The 15,446-nt window shown below is 65.5% G+C and overlaps 3 protein-coding genes across 3 annotated transcripts; 2 read left to right on the top strand and 1 right to left on the bottom strand.

Moving 5' to 3' along the window:
- Nucleotides 1-36: 36 nt before the first annotated feature.
- On the bottom strand, nt 37-6,416 carry SSRP1 (structure specific recognition protein 1). The gene is made up of 17 exons (XM_066551683.1): nt 6,335-6,416; nt 5,694-5,852; nt 5,310-5,495; nt 5,035-5,140; nt 4,382-4,572; nt 4,084-4,314; nt 3,889-3,992; nt 3,662-3,790; nt 3,282-3,503; nt 3,126-3,198; nt 2,586-2,724; nt 2,448-2,493; nt 1,837-1,960; nt 1,306-1,476; nt 972-1,063; nt 679-859; nt 37-423 (listed from the first exon to the last, which is right to left on the bottom strand). Exons 2-17 carry the CDS (start codon nt 5,745-5,747, stop codon nt 355-357), a joined length of 2,118 nt encoding a protein of 705 aa, XP_066407780.1. The 5' UTR covers nt 5,748-5,852; nt 6,335-6,416; the 3' UTR covers nt 37-354.
- A 787-nt stretch (nt 6,417-7,203) lies between these two features.
- P2RX3 (purinergic receptor P2X 3) lies at nt 7,204-11,347 on the top strand. Its single transcript, XM_066552251.1, has 12 exons — nt 7,204-7,431; nt 8,212-8,347; nt 8,439-8,510; nt 8,582-8,648; nt 9,038-9,131; nt 9,213-9,290; nt 9,479-9,620; nt 10,157-10,287; nt 10,375-10,468; nt 10,545-10,610; nt 10,795-10,872; nt 10,983-11,347. Exons 1-12 carry the CDS (start codon nt 7,292-7,294, stop codon nt 11,094-11,096), a joined length of 1,212 nt encoding a protein of 403 aa, XP_066408348.1. The 5' UTR covers nt 7,204-7,291; the 3' UTR covers nt 11,097-11,347.
- A 2,627-nt stretch (nt 11,348-13,974) lies between these two features.
- On the top strand, nt 13,975-15,090 carry APLNR (apelin receptor). The gene has a single exon (XM_066552648.1). The coding sequence runs from the start codon at nt 13,975-13,977 to the stop codon at nt 15,088-15,090; it is 1,116 nt and encodes a 371-aa protein (XP_066408745.1).
- The last annotated feature ends 356 nt before the right edge of the window (nt 15,091-15,446 follow it).

Here is a 15,446-nt window from a genome sequence, read left to right as displayed (position 1 = left end):
GGAAGGGGGAGCCAGCCCCACACCCACACAAACACCATCAGTGGGGTTTTTTTTTTATTCAACCCGAGTTGCCATGTGAACAGACCCAAAATACAAAAAAACAACACCAAAAAAAAACCAACGAGGGAAGGAAAGGAGAGAAAGCCAAGAGTTTAGAAAAAATAAATTGATGGAATATAACGGTGAGGGACTGAGGAGGCACCTCCTGCCACCACGGGGTGCTGGGGGGACAGGGGAACCTGGCCCTGCTCCCGGGTGGGAGCCATCCAGAGCCCGGGACCCTGGTCCCTGCGGTGGGGCTGGCCCGCCCAGTCCTCTCCTCTGGGATCCAGCCTGGAGCCAGCTGGGATGGTGCTAATCCGAGCCTGAGGCAGAGTCCTCTGAGCTGGGGGGCGGGCTGGCAGCTCCCTCCTCCTCCGAGTCCTGCAGGCGGGGGACAGAGAGGTCAGCAGGGGACAATGAAGGCAGGGTAGCATCCCCCACTACAGCGGGGACAGGGTGATGGTGGTGACTTGTGGACACACCAAGGGACGTCCCCAAGGACATCAAGTACCAGAAGGACCCAGCCTCTCCAGGAGAAACCAGCAGGATGTTCCCCAAGCAAGAGGCACTGGGGTCCTCCCAGAGAGTTGTTCCCTAGGGAAGAGGGACCAGGACCTCCCCCAGTTGTGACCCCACCTCCTTCTTGCTCTCTGCAGAGGAGCTCTCATCGCTGGACACGAACTCCTTGCTCTTGAAGCTGTCACTCATGCCCTTAGCCGGGGACTTGGAGGATGAGGACTTGGAGGTGGCGCCTTTCTTGTCCCCTTTCCCCTTCACCTGCTTCTCCTGCTTCTTCTTCTTCTTCTTCAACCTCTCCCTGCACAGGGTTGGGTGAGCAGAGGAGAGAGGAGCCACATTACCCATCTGGCCCTGGGAACAGCCCGATTTTGGGGGGCCAAGCCCTGCCAGCCCCTTGGCAGCACACTCACCCCCTGTGGCTGTCGGCCTTGCTGCCCACACTGTATTCCTTCATGGCCTTCTCGTAGTCCCGCCTGGCATCTTCCGCCTTCCGATCCCACTCCTGCAGCCAGAGCACAGGGTCAGCGAGGCCACCCCTCCTCCTCCACCATCCTCCAGCACCCACCTCCACCCCACCCTGCTCCCACTCCTGATCACCCAGCGCACCAGCCTGAGGATGTCCCCACCCCTTCCCAACTCCCCATCTGTGCAACTCCCAGCTCCCAGGAGCAAGGAAGGGCCTTCCATAGCCAGCCTCCCCTCCTGTACCAGGCCCAGCTCTACCCCGGGCCTCCCATCCCTCACCTCCTTCTTCTCCTTGGACATGGCCTTCCAGAGCTCCCCAGCCTTCTTGGACAGATCGGTGATGCTGATGCCAGGGTGGTCCGACTTGATCTTCTCCCGGCTGGCATTCAGCCAGAGCATGTAGGCCGACATTGGGCGCTTGGGAGCGTTGGGGTCCTTCCCCTTCTTGCTCTGGGAGGTGGAGAACACCCATGGAAGCCCAATGCACCCCTCACCCAACACCTCGGGACTGGGCTCTGCTCGCCTCTGCACCCCCAGCAATCCAGCTGGGGAGTGGGGCTGAAGGGCCACAGCCGGGGGTCAGGCTGCTAGAGAACAGCCCAACAACAACCAGGATAGGCTGGGCATGGCAACAACGTGCCCTTGGGAGAGACTCAGCCTGGACCCAGCTGGATGCAGCAATACCAGGTCAGACACCAGCTCTGGCCAGGGCACTGGTGAGTGCTGCAGAGGCTGAGGTCAGGCAGCTGAGGCTGTGACCTGCCTCACCCCGCTCCAGGAGCTGGTCCTGCTCCCACAGGAGCCCCTCACCTCGGGCTGTTTCTTGCGGGGCTTGCGGTCCTTGACGATCTTGGCCTTCTTGGCCGGTTTCTTGTCGTCCCGGTCGCTGTCGCCATCACCGCTGGACGAACTGGCCGAGGCGTTGCTGTCGAACCTGTGCGGAGGCACCAAGCTCAGAGCTGCCCCCAGACACCAGAGCCCTGAGGCTTCCCGGGCTGGAGCTGCCCTGCTCCCGTTAACAGCCCTCGGGGGAGTGGCCTTCCACGAACACGGCTCATTGTGTTCTGCTTCCTGGACATTCGGAGCTCTTGAGGCGCTAGGGCTCAGCTTCACAACTCTCACCCATCCTCCTCACCCTAGCCTGGGGCTTTAACCCTCCTCCCAACTGTTCTCTTTCCCAAAAAATGCAGCCAAGGCCCCCCCTGGAGCCCTTCCAGAACTTTCTCATACTGCCTGATGCCATTCCAATGAAGTGAGCCCAGACCAGCGCCAGCTGCCCAACACCCCCAAACCCAGGGCTGTACATTCCCAAATCCAGGTGATCCCAGTCATGCTGTGAGCATCTCTCAGTGCTCACACAGCCCTAGAACAGCACCTTCCCATGGGGTTTTTGGATAAAGCCCTGCCTGGCCTCTACTCACTCTTCAGCCACATCATCATCCTCTTCTCCAGGGTTGAAGGATGAGTCTAGAGGAGAAAGTGAGGGCTCAGTGTTACAGATCATCATGGGGAGCAGGAGCTGGAGCACCATGGCAATCCTTCACAGCCCCAGCCCTTACCTGTCTCCTCCCCAGACCCATCACTGCTGTCATTGGCATTCTCCTCCCGGATCTTGCCCTCCTCTTTCATCCTCTCCAAGTAGGCATCGTGCTGGTCCTCATCAGAGTCAGCATATTCATCATAGCTCTGCTTCATTCCCTGCAGAAGGCAGGATGAGAGCTGCTCCCTGTGCTCCCCTCTGGAACGCAGTCCTGGGTGAGCACAGCCCTGGGCATGCACAGGCCAGGGCACAGACACAGCCATGTCCCCTCCTTCCCCCTTCAGGGCCCCGGAGAGAGAGGGGCAGAGCAGTTATGGGGGTTAGGGGGGCCCCTGCACACCACACTGGGGTTACTGGGTTAGTCAGAGACCACCACAGCCATGCACAGGAAACCTGCACCAGGAGGAGGAGGAGGAGAAAGAGGAAGGGATATCGCACGGACCTTTTTCCTCTACAAGGGCAAGGAGAGAAAAGAGAGGTGAATAAAGGAAGGAAAAGCAGCTGAATTCTGGGAGAGGGCAGCACCAGTGGGCACAAGCCCAGCCCTGTGTGCTGATACCTCCTTCAGGCCCCGGTTCTTGATGTTCAGCTTCTTGGCATTGACAAAGTCGAAGAGCTTCCCGTACTCCTCCCTGTGGGAGAGGGCACAGTCGGGCCGGGGGTGCCAGGCAGCTCTGGTGGGCACAGCCAGGCTGGCCCCACAGCCCACACCCACCTCTCGATGCTGCTGAAGGTGTACTGGGTGCCCTGCTTGGTCTCGATCTCGAAGTCGAAGGAGCGGGTGGTGGTGGTGCCACGGGCGAAGTTGACGAAGGAGATCTCGTCGAAGCGGATGTGCACGGGGGGCTTGTGCACGTAGATGAAGCCCCTCTCCAGGGGGTACAGCAGCCCTGAGCTGGCCTTGTAGGAGCAGGTGATGCACTGGGCTCCAGAGTGTCTGCAGGACAAACAGTGCTATCCGTGGGGACAAACATCCTCCCCATGCCCAGCCCTGGCAGACAGGCCTTGCTCCCCAGCATGAATCACACACAGAGCCCCTTCCCCCAGCCATGGGAACGAGGTGGAAAGAGAGGGACTGGCCAAGCAGCTGCTCACCCCTGGAAGTTTCCAGGCACGGTGATCTTGCGGTTCACCAGTGCCTTCATCACCCGGCTGACCATCTCGTAGAGGGACCCTGACATGTTCTTGGTGAGCCGCCCCTCAAAGCGCTTCTCCACCTCCTCCCTGTGTGGAGGGAAGGAGGGCAGAGGTGAGAACAGGGTCTGGGGTGTAAGGAGCTCCCTCAGGATCCAGGGAGGGCAGCGTGGCATCGGGGAGCTCACTCATTCATATTGAGGGTCAGGGAGATGTCCTCATCCTTAGAGAAGAGCAGGATCAGGAAGTGGTATCGGGTCTGGCCTTGCTTTATCGGGGGGTCCAGGCTGATCTGGAAAGAGAAGAGGAGGTGAAGACACGAAACCCCCCCCCAGAGGACCCCCAGTGCCCTTCCAGGGGAGGGCTGAGCCATTCCCACTCACCACGAAGAACATCTGGCGCTGGTCCTTGTGCGGGAGCAGGAAGAGGCGCAGCACGGTGGTGTAGGGGATCTTGTAGTCGAAGGTCTTGCCGTGCAGGTGCAGGAAGGTGGGGTAGATGCGGATGTCGTAGCGCCCGCGCGGCGTCAGGCACTGCAGCTCCCGGAAGATGCAGATGGCATCTCCAGTGGCCTGGATCACATCCGCCTTGGACAGCACGTTCTGGGCGAAGGCCTGCCAGGGGAGCGGTCACAAAGGGTCCCTCGCCGCCAGCCCCCGCCCTCCTGCCGGCCCCACGCACCTCCACGGGGTCCACGCCGTCCTCCTGGGTGGGGGGCACGTAGAACCGGACCTCCATGAGGGAGACCTCGGCGTCGTCATTCTGGTGGAACTCCAGCGTCACCTCGTTCTTGCCCGTGGTGCACTGGGACACGTTGCTGAGCGGGATCTCGAACACCGGCTGCTCCCCGATGTCAAAGGACAGCAGCTGTCCTGTGGGGACACCACAGCCAGCTCAGAGCTGTGCCCCACAAATCCCATCTCCAGCTACAGTCTCGCTCCTCCCCCAAAATCCAGCAGTGCCTCTCCTCTCATCACTGTATTCCCACCCTCCAAAATCCCCAGGCTTTCTCCCTTCTGGCTGCATCACTGGAAATTGACGCTGATCAGAAACAGACCAAAAGGAACTATCTGAGCCCATGTATCCTGGTCCCTGAGCTGGAGGCATATCCACCAGCTCCCCTGGCTCTCTGAAAATGGCACACATGTGCAGATTCCACATCAAGCACAGCCCCCTGGGATTCAGGGCCCTCCGGCTCTCCTGAGATGGCAAATGTCCCCACTGTCCCTGAGGACTAGAAAGCAGCTGCTCCTAAGGGAATGGCTGTGGCAGCAGAACAGCCACACTGGTGGGAACATCCCACCCCACAGCCTCAGGCTACCACTGGAACTCACCTCCAAACCTCACTGTGCCCCAGTTCCAGCCCTTCACACACAGATCCTTCTCCGCAAGCTCCAGGCAATAGTGGGCCTTGAAGAAATCTGAGAGCTTGTCAAACTCCTGGGTGGGGGAAGAGGGAGGCAACACCATCAGGAACCAGCAGTGCCCAGAGCCCCGGGTGACACACAGCCCCTGGGCATGGAGATGCAGGGGGCAGAGCTGCTCTGGGGCTGGCAGGGAGCACAGCCGGATCTGGGACAGGGCCAAGGCAGCGGGAGCAGGGACTCACCGACTCCCGGAACCCGTCATACTTGTAGACGTGGCCGTTCTTGGTGAGCAGCTTGAGGCCGTGCCCCAGAGCCACGCGCCGCCACACGCCCTCGGCCAGCTCTGAGGCCTGGATGTTGTCCACCTTCCCTGTCTTGCTGTTCTTGAAGATGACGCCCTGCCGGCTCAGCCGCAGCCGCCCATCATTCTGTGGGGCAGCTGGGCATGAGGGGACTCGGCCCCATGGAGGAACCACGGCCCCGTTGAGTGCTCCAGGCACCCACACCACCAACCCCCCTCCAACCAGCCACAGCTTCATCCTCCTCACCGCACAGCATTCCCTCACCCCATGCACACCCCAACGCTGGAAGTGCCCCTGGGGCCATCCCCATGTCCCCTCGCTTACCATGGACCCCTTCACCTCCTGGTAGATCTCGTTGAACTCCAGCGTGTCGGCCATGGCGGCTGCGGGGTGTGGGAGGGGACGGGGACGATCTCAGGGGGGTTCAGCAGCCTCCCCAGCCCGGCATGCCCGGGGAAGCGGCACAGGAGTCACTCACGGCAGCTGTGGGAGGACAGCGGGTGAGCCGGGCTGGCGACAGGCTCCTGGCGCTCCCCAGCGCCCCCAAAACCAAACCTCGCCCCTCAGGCTGCCCCCGCCCCCCGGACGCTGCCTCTGACTCACTGACGGGGACGACCCCCGGCCACCTCGCCCCTTCCCCAGCTGTGCCGTGGCCCCAGGGCCGCCCCTTCCTGCAGCCCTCGGCCCCCGCTGTGTCATCGCACCTCTCGACTCCCCCCACCCCTGCCCTTCCCCTCCCTCATGCGGCCTCTCCGCACCCCAAACCACCCACCGCACCCCCAAATTCCTTCCGAGCCCGAGCTCCCAAGCGCCCCCCGGGCCTGCCCACCCGCCCCGAGCCCACTTCCATCTCAGGCCCGTTCCCCCATCCCAGCCCGGCCTGCCCTGACTGCAGGCTCCCCCCGGGAGACCCAGACACTCCCGCCTCCCCCCCTTCCCCGGTAAGCCCACCGACCCCCCCGCACCGCTGCCGCCGCTGCCGCTTTTCCCGCCTGCGCAGCGCGAACCGCGCGGAGCCGCCGCCGCCGGAAGTCGCTCGGATTTCCGCCATGGCGCCGGTCCGCGCTGGCGCCCCCTGGTGGTTGGGCGGGCCCCGTGCAGCGCTCTCCGCCGCACCGGGGGCGGGCCCGCAGCGCGCTGGAGGCCCCGCCCACCGAGTGGCCGGGGCGGGGTCAGAGAGGTCGGGACTCCGCCCCCCACCCGCCGCTCTGCCCCGCCCAGAACCATAGAGAGAAGCGGGAGAGACCCCATTGGCCAGCACGGGGCGAGCCCCGTGACGTCACCTCGTGTGGGGACACCCCCCCTCCCCCCCCACCCCACCAAAGCCGGGGCGCTCCAAAGTGTTGGAACCGGACAATGGGACGGCCCAGAGCGGGGCACCCCCGAAACCGCACGCACGGGGCTCCCCCACCGTGCTCCCCGGCAGAGGTGTCCCCCCAAACCAGGCATCCCCAGTCTGGGGCGCACCCCCTACGTGCATCTCAATGTGGGACTCCCCGGTGCTCGAACGGGTCCCCCCTTTGGGACTCGCCCCCATAGGGACCCCGGGGAAGGACCCCGCCTGCACCCCTCCATTCCCCCAGGAATGGGGGGCGATCCCTCCGTCCCCCCGGGCCATGCCCCCGCCCCGGCCCCCGCCCTGCCCCCGCCTCCGCCCGCCCGCCCGCACCGCCCCCGCTGCCCGCACCCCTGCGGGTGCTGCCCACACCCACCGGTACCCGCACGCTGCCCGTGCCCCTGCCGGTACCACTGCCTGCACCCGCTCCCGCCCTGCCCTGCCCTGCCCTGCCCGCATCCCCGCTCACTGTCCGCACCCCTGCCCTGCCCTGCACTGCCCGCATCCCCCTCGGTTCCCGCAGCCCTGCCCGCAGCCCCGCCTTGCCCTGCCCGCAGCCCCGTCTCTGGCCGTCCCCGCGCTGCCCATGTCCCTCCCGCGCTCCCGCACCCGCTGGGTGAGCGACTTCTTCTCCTACGAGACCACCAAGTCGGTGGTGGTGAAGAGCTGGGTGGTGGGCGTCGTCAACCGCGGCGTCCAGCTCCTCATCCTCGCCTACTTCGTCGGGTGAGCCTCCCCGGCAGCCGCCGGGACAATCCCCGGGCACCTCCGGGACAGCCCGCGCCGGGACATCCCCTGGGGCACAGCCCCGAACCCTTCCCGGCACCGCGACAGCGCGGTGACAGCCACTTCCTGCTGGAGGTGACACCCGGGGGTGACGGCGTGTGGCATGGGGTCACAGCGAGGGGACAACAGGCGGTGGTGCGGGGTCGGGGGGTGGCCAGGCCGGGAGCAGAGGAGGGACGGGAGAGCGGGTGACAATGTGCCAGTGGCGGGAGTTCAGGTGTGCCGGCGCAGGTGACACGATGGGGACAGCCAGGAGAGTGTGCCGGTTGACAAGGCGGGACAGAGGATGTCGGTACGGCTGACACAAGGGGGACAGCCAGAGAGCGTGCCGGTGCGGGTGACAGGAGGGTGGCAGCGCAGGTGACATGATGAGGACAGCAAGATGTCGTTTCGGGTGACACAAAGGGGACAGCCAGGAGAGCATCTCGGGTGGATGACGGGAAGGGACAGCGTGGGTGACAGCGAGGGGCAGAGAAGCCGCTCGGCCCCAGGGGACGACAGAAGGGGATGAGCCGCGCTCGGGTCCCTGTCCCCGAGTGCTCCCGGGGGTGACAGCAGCCACCGGCGGGGGGATGACAAGCGGCAGTCGGGGATCGGCAGCCGCTGGCGCTGGCAGTTCCGGGGTCCGGGCTTCACGGGCAGGTCCGGGGGAGGGTGCCGGGGGGGTCCGGGGGTGTCCGGGGGTGGCTGTCCCCAGCGTCACCCGCGGTGCTGTCCCAGCTGGGTGTTCCTCCATGAGAAAGCGTACCAGGTGCGGGACACCGCCATCGAGTCCTCCGTGGTCACCAAGGTGAAGGGCGTGGGGCGCTACGCGGGGCAGGTGATGGACACGGCCGACTACGTCACGCCCCCCCAGGTGAGCACCGGGGACCGGAGGGGTCGCTGAGGGGCGCGGGGCCACCCCCGCCTCAGTTCCGGACGGGTCGTGTGACAGCGACGTCCCGCAGGGCACCTCAGTGTTCGTGGTGGTCACCAAGCAGATCCGGACCGAGGACCAGGCGCAGGGCGTGTGCCCGGAGGTGCGGGGGGGCAGGGGGCGCTCGGGGGGACCCCTCGATGAGCCCCCCGTCCGCTGACCCCCGCCCCGCAGAGCGAAGCCGCGTTCCACTGCTCGGCGGACCGGGACTGCCGGGAGCTGAGCCCGGGCACGAGCAACGGTGAGGGACCCGCTGGGAACGGGGGCTCAGGGGACCGAGGGACGGCGGGGAGCCACCACGGGAGGGAGGGAGGGACCCTCGGTGGGCTCGGGGGAGTGGGGGGCCCGGGGCTCTGGTGCGGGAGCTGGAGGTCTGGGGGAGCCGGGGGGTCAGGGTCCCAGGGGTGCCAAAGGGGCCCCGGGGATCCCCGGGGGTCTGACGGGGGTCTGGGGTCTCAGGGGTGCTCCCGAGGGTGCTGATAGGGGTACGGGGATCCCAGGGGTGCTGACGGGGGCCTGGGGTCTCAGGGGTACTCTCAGGGGTACTGGCAGTGGTCTGGGGGTCCCAGGGGTGCTGGCAGAGTTCAGGGGCCGAGGTGCCAGGTCTGCTGACAGGGTTGGGGATCCCAGGGCTGCTGACAGGGCGCTGCGTCCCCTACAACACGACCCTGCGCACCTGCGAGATCCAGGGCTGGTGCCCCCCCGAGGTGGACACTGTTGACGTGTAAGTGGGGCCGGGGGGACATAGGGAGGAGCAGGGGACATGTCCCCTGCCATGTCCTCAGTGTCACCCCCCTTCCTCCAGCCCCGTCATGCTGGAAGCTGAGAACTTCACCCTCCTCATCAAGAACAGCATCCGCTTCCCGCTCTTTGGCTTTGAGAAGTGAGCGGCACAAGCCACGGGGGGGACACGAGGGGACATGAGGACAGGGCATGGGGTAACACAGGGACATGGGGACAGGGGACATAGGCACAGGATGGTGGGAGGATACTGTGATGGGGGTCCATGAACCCAGACTGCTGCCTGATGGCACATCCCTCTGTGTCCCCCGTGTCCCCCTGTGTCCCCAGGACCAACCTGCCACCCCCTGGCAGTGGGGTGGAGCTGGGCCGGTGTCGCTTCCACCCACAGCTGCAGCCCCTGTGCCCCATCCTGCGCCTGGGGGACGTGGCACGTCTGGCTGGGCAGGACTTCCCTGCGCTGGCTGCCACCGTGAGCGGGGACACAGGGGACACGGGAGGCATGGGGGGACAATGGCGTGGGTGTGGGGACACAGGGGTACAAGCGCGTGGGATGGAAGAACATAGGGACATGGGACTTGGGGACACAGAAATATGGGATGTGGGACATGGGGACATGGGACATGGGATGGGGGGGATATGGGGTGTGGTACATGGACATGGAAGATGGGGACATGGGCTTGCATAACATGGGGACACGGGATGCAGGGATGAAGGATGTTGGGATCAGGACATGGGGATACAGGAACACGAGACAGAGTGATGATGTGGGGCTTGACACAGGGGCATGGATGGGGTTTGGGATGTGTGACATGGGGACCATGGGGTGTACAGACATGGAGATTCGAGACATGGGGGGCAGAGGGATGTGGAGCTTGGGGAGATGTGAATGTGGGATGTGGGTTCATAGGACGTGGAGCACAGGGCCATGGGATGCAGGACTGTGAAACTGTGGGGACTTGGCGCCATGGGGCCAGGGTCCGTGGTGCTGATGCAGGGCTGGGGCAGGGGGGGGTGCTGGGGATCAAGATCGGGTGGGTGTGTGACCTGGACCGGGCCTGGGAGCGCTGCCTGCCCCGCTACTCCTTCACCCGCCTGGACAGCCTGGCCCGGACCCCTGCCCCTGGATACAACTTCAGGTATGGCCAGGACACGCACGGCACAGGGGTGTGCACTGCCTGGCATGGTTCCTGTCCCCATGTCCCCGTGTCACTGTGTCACCACAGGCACGCCAGGTACTACCGCTGGCCCGACGGCTCCGAGCGCCGCACCCTCATCAAGGCCTTTGGGATCCGCTTCGATGTCCTGGTGTATGGCAGCGTACGTGTGGGGCCGGGGACTCGTGGGGTCACAGGGGGGTCGGGGACTCCGGCCAACAAGGGCTGTGCTCCCCCAGGCCGGGAAGTTCGGCATCGTCCCCACCCTCATCAACACGGTGGCTGCTTTCACCTCCATCGGTGTGGTGAGTTGGGGATGTTCTCAGCCCCGGAGTGGTGACACCTCCCAGGGCACAAGGGGGAAATGCCATGGCCACGGGGCATGGGGACACAGCACAGATGCAGGGTGACAGCGGCCTGGCTCTGTGGGGAGGGGTACGGGGGTGCTCCACAGTGCGGGGCCCCCCACCCCAATGCTACCACCCCCAGGGCACGGTGCTGTGCGACATCATCCTGCTCAACTTCCTCAAGGGCGCTGAGCACTACAAGGCCCGCAAGTTCGAGGAGGTCAGATATGGGGCCGGGGTATCCTGGGGATGGGGACACCTCTGGGGGGCTCGATCGGCCCCCCCCCGGCTGCAGTGACTCACCCAGTGCCTCTGTCCCCTGTCCCACAGGTGTCAGAGGCCGGCGTGCCCGCCACCCCCTCAGCGTGTCCCCCCGGGGCGCTGGGGACCTGCTCCCGGGACAAGCAATCCACCGACTCGGGCACCTTCTCCCTCGGCCTCTAGCCCCGGGGGCCATGGGGCAGCCCCGCCTGCCCACCACGCTGTGGTGGCCTGGGGAGGGGCTCGCTGAGACCCCCGTCGGGCTCCTATTGCCCACCCAGTCCCCAGTGCTCCCCCTGTGAGCCCCATCAGCATCTGACTGTCCCCAGTGCCCACCCCGGGTATATCCCAGTGTCCCCAGTGTCCATACGAGGTGCCCCAGCCCTGTCCCTTGTCCCCAGGGTGCCCCTCCTGCAGCACCTCCCTGTCCTTGCCACCCCATGCCCCCCAATAAACCCGTGGCTCGCAGCACCCACCCGTGTCCAGTCTTTGGGGGGCGCGGGATGGTTTTTGGGGGACCGACGGGCAGGGTTGGGGTGTGGGAGCAGAGGGAAGAGGTGTGAGGGTGCTGTCCCTGGGACGGGGCACACCGCGGGGGCAGCTGCCAACAGGAGGAGCGCCGTGCCCGCAGCGCAGCCCGTGGAAGGGAAGGGGGCTCAGAGGGACAGGAGCTGTGCCCTAGCGCTGTCACTTCCTCGGTCGGATGTGAGTAACTCTGTGGATTCGGAAGAAGCTCCAGGATGGTTCCTCGTGCAGGGCCAAGCGCTGCCCTTCCTGCTCGGGATGGGGTGAGGGGGGTGAGCTCTGGCTCCTCATCCCGCCCCGTGGGGGCTCCCACCCCAATCCCCCTGCAGAGCCAGTGGGGAGGGACGCCGTGAGCCTGGCTTGCTCCCCGTGGAGCCGCTGGTGCCAAGTCCTGGGGTTCATTCCTGGGAATGCCAAACGAGCGTCCCGAACCCCCCGCTGGTGCCCAGGGCGGCCCCCGCCCCGCAGGGAGAGTGGCTCCTGCCCTCCCCCCGCTGCAGATAGCGGGGCTCCTTATCAGCCCCATGGATTCCTTATCAGCCCAGCCCTGGCCACCCACCCACCACCCGTGGCCACCACAAACCCAGCCTGGGGGGCTCCGTCCCCGGCGCCGAGACCAAGGGACCCCCTGGGTGGCACCGAGGGCGAGGCACCCCAGCTTCCAGGACAGCGAGGGGGTGACCGGGACACTTAACCCGCAGCTTTTGGAAAGGAAAGAGAGTGGAAACGGATTGGTGTGCGGCGGCTGGAAATGGATACTTGTGCCGTGCTCCAATTAGGACACAGATAGCTGGGAGTGTTATTAATAGTAATTAATAGAACTGCTCATTAGCGGTCCTGCTCATTAACGGGGCTCCGGCCAGGGCGGTAGCGGCCCGGGGAGCCTCGCTGCGATCCCGGGGGGTTCATTAGCAGTGCCGGTGCTTCCCTGTTGATGTTGCTAATTAGCGGAAAGGCTCGAGCCGTGTCTGCGCTGGGAACTGCGGGGTTCCGGCCCTTCATTCCAGTTTGGGATTTGAACCGGAACTGGGCACCCTCGCGGTTCTGCCACCACTTTCAGCAGTTTCTGCCTTTCATACTTCTCTCCCCGCATGCCGGCTGTCCCGGCACTGAGATACGGGATCGCTCCTTATCTCCAGCCTGGTTTTCTCTCCCGGCTGATCCTGCAGCTCTGGGTGTCTGGTTTGGTGCCCCCACCCCCCGGGTCCCTTAACTTGCACCCCCATTTACTGACCCCTTTCCCCCCTACACCACTCTGCCTCATTTTAGAGGTTCCTGAGAGCTCTCCCCCCCTATTTCAGCCACTGAATTCCCCCCACAACCCCTCCTTCACACCTCTTTGCTGGTAGAAGGGCCCCACTGAGCTGGTGGGGGGTCCCGGGGGCTCTGTGCCCCCCCACCAACCTCCATCCCTGCACTGGGGTGTTAAACCTGCCCCTTCCCACAGCTCTTCTCGTGCTTAATCCCCCCTTATAGCCCCATCCCAGGCCTCGGCTCAGCCCCCCCTCCCCGTGTGTCCCGGGGGATTTGGGGCTCTTCAGGCATCACTCAGCAAAGTCCCGCTCGTCTTCTTCGGTTCTTTTCCCCAGAGCTGGAACTATGAGAGTTCAGTCCCAGTGGGACAATCCCAGACCACCTCGGGGGGCTTCCCTCCTCCGTCCAATGTTTATTTGTGGGGAGGAGGGGAGTTTGCTCCCTCTTGGCTCAGCGTTGCCGCTCCACGAGCAAGCGGAGCTGGGGACACACCGAGAGCTCCAGTGGCAGCCGGTCCTGCGGCAGCTGCTGCCCTAAAATGGTCATTTTACAGCGTGGAGTGTCCCAGAACCCCCTCCCCGCCCAGGATTTTTGGTAAATGCATAAATCTCCTCGGCACGTTGTGCTCAAAGTGGAGCCCCGGCTGTGGGGGACCCCCTGGAACCACCGCTGTGCGCACAGCGAGGCAAATCTGGCAGCAAAACGGGGAATCCCAAGTGCCAAATGCAAAATGCCAAATGCAAAATGCCAAATGCACACCCTCCCCCCCCCGCAGTGCCACTCCCTCCAATGTGACACCAACCCCCAGAGCGACCCCCCCGCCGCCAAGTGCCCGATGTGACACCGCCCGTGCGAAATGCAGCCCCGATGTGTGACACCCCCGGCGCTGAATGCGGCACCCCGAGGTGAAACCTCAAATGCTGGCCGGAGCCCCCCGTTCCTGAGCTCCCCAGAGCCGGACCCCAGCCCCGAACGTCGCCGTGGTGGGCGACCAAACCCCGCGGGCGTGGCGAGGCCGAGGTTATCTCGGGGGTCGGCGCGTTGACACGCGGGTGAGAGCTCGGTAAAACCCCCCGGGCAGGAGCCAGATGGAGGTGGGGGGAGCTGTGAAGTTTCCCACGGGGGCTCCCCCCGGCCCTGCCTCCTGCCCTGTCCTGCCCGTCCCCTCCAGGAGGAGGGCGGGGAGGAGGAGGAAGGGGAGGTAACGCGGTGGGATTCGCTCCGGGGCCGCAGGAGCGGGTGAGCCCGGGATGAGCTGAGCGGAGCGGAGCCCAGCGCCGGGATGGAGGAGACGACGGACGCCTACAACTACGGCTTCGACAACGATACGGACTGCGAGTACGCGGAGTGGGGCCCTTCGCTGGCCCTGCTGCCCACCATCTACCTGCTGGTCTTCCTGCTGGGCACCACCGGCAACGGGCTCGTCCTCTGGACCGTCTTCAAGGGCGGCCGCGACCGCCGGCGCTCGGCCGACACCTTCATCGCCAACCTGGCCGTGGCCGACCTCACCTTCGTGGTCACCCTGCCCCTGTGGGCCGCCTACGCCTGGCTGGGCTACCACTGGCCCTTCGGCACGGCCGCCTGCAAGGTCAGCAGCTACCTGGTGTTCGTCAACATGTACGCCAGCGTCTTCTGCCTCACCGGCCTCAGCTTCGACCGCTACCTGGCCATCGTGCGGCCGCTGGCCACGGCCAAGCTGCGCTCGCGGGTCAGCGGGCTGGTGGCCACGGTGGCGCTGTGGCTGCTGGCCGCCCTGCTGGCCCTGCCCGCCCTGGTGCTGCGGCGGGCGGCCGCCCTCGGCGGGGACACCAAGATCACCTGCTACATGGACTACGGGGACCTGGCGGCGCAGGGGACGGAGGGCGCCTGGGAGGTGGGGCTGGGGCTCTCCTCCACCGCCCTGGGCTTCGTGGCCCCGTTCGCCGTGATGCTGACCTGCTACTTCTTCATCGCCCGCACCGTGGCCACTCACTTCCGCCGGGAGCGGGCCGAGGGGCCCCGCAAGCGCAAGCGGCTGCTCACCATCATCACGGTGCTGGTGGCCGCCTTCGGGGGCTGCTGGCTGCCCTTCCACCTGGTCAAGACCCTCTACGTGCTGATGGACCTGGAGGTGCTGCCCTGGTCCTGCGCCCTCCACACCTTCCTCAACAACCTCCATCCCTACTGCACGGGCATCGCCTACATCAACAGCTGCCTCAACCCCTTCCTCTACGCCTTCTTCGACCCCCGCTTCCGCCACGCCTGCGCCGCCCTCCTCTGCTGCCGGACCCCCGGCCCCGGCCCCGAGCGCTCCGCCAGCTACTCCTCGGGGCACAGCCACCCCCCCGGCGGCAAGGGGGGCCCCGGCCCGGGGGGCAAGCTGGACCCCGCCACCCAGGAGACGCTCTTCCGCTCCTGAGCCCCTCCCCGACCGCCCCCGGCGCCCCCCGAGCTGGTCTACTCGGGGGGAAGACCCCCCTCCGCCTCGCCCCAAAGCCTGGCTTGCTTTGGGGATGCCCCGCTGGAAAGCCCTGCTCGCGGGAAGGGGAAACTGAGGCACAGCCGGGGAGGAGCCCCTGGGGGGCTCAGGAGGGGGCGGCTCCCCCGGCACCCCCAAGGCTTTGTGTTTTGTGACAAATAAATGAATTTTGGTTAAAAAAGGAGCAGGGTGTGCGCAGTTCCCTCGGGGGGCTGGGGGGGATGTGGTGGAAGGGAGGATGGAGAGGTGGGGGTGTGGAGGAAGGAGGGTGTCCATGAGCAAGGGCTCAGTGTGTG

This window comes from Molothrus aeneus, chromosome 6, assembly GCF_037042795.1.
Source record: "Molothrus aeneus isolate 106 chromosome 6, BPBGC_Maene_1.0, whole genome shotgun sequence".
Lineage (NCBI taxonomy): Eukaryota > Metazoa > Chordata > Aves > Passeriformes > Icteridae > Molothrus > Molothrus aeneus.
This window is presented reverse-complemented; position numbering and strand designations above follow the sequence as displayed.

Excerpts from the sequence above, each read along its gene's own strand:
- SSRP1 (XM_066551683.1), bottom strand. The coding sequence starts at position 5,747 with ATGGCCGACACGCTGGAGTTCAACGAGATCTACCAGGAGGTGAAGGGG. Across the intron at positions 1,477-1,836 it reads CCCGCAAGAAACAGCCCGAG|AGCAAGAAGGGGAAGGACCC; the intron begins GTGAGGGGCTCC and ends TCCACCTCCCAG. Across the intron at positions 1,064-1,305 it reads TGTCCAAGGAGAAGAAGGAG|GAGTGGGATCGGAAGGCGGA; the intron begins GTGAGGGATGGG and ends CTCTGGCTGCAG.
- P2RX3 (XM_066552251.1), top strand. The coding sequence starts at position 7,292 with ATGTCCCTCCCGCGCTCCCGCACCCGCTGGGTGAGCGACTTCTTCTCC. Across the intron at positions 9,621-10,156 it reads TCCCTGCGCTGGCTGCCACC|GGGGGGGTGCTGGGGATCAA; the intron begins GTGAGCGGGGAC and ends GGGCTGGGGCAG. Across the intron at positions 10,469-10,544 it reads ATGTCCTGGTGTATGGCAGC|GCCGGGAAGTTCGGCATCGT; the intron begins GTACGTGTGGGG and ends GTGCTCCCCCAG.
- APLNR (XM_066552648.1), top strand. The coding sequence starts at position 13,975 with ATGGAGGAGACGACGGACGCCTACAACTACGGCTTCGACAACGATACG.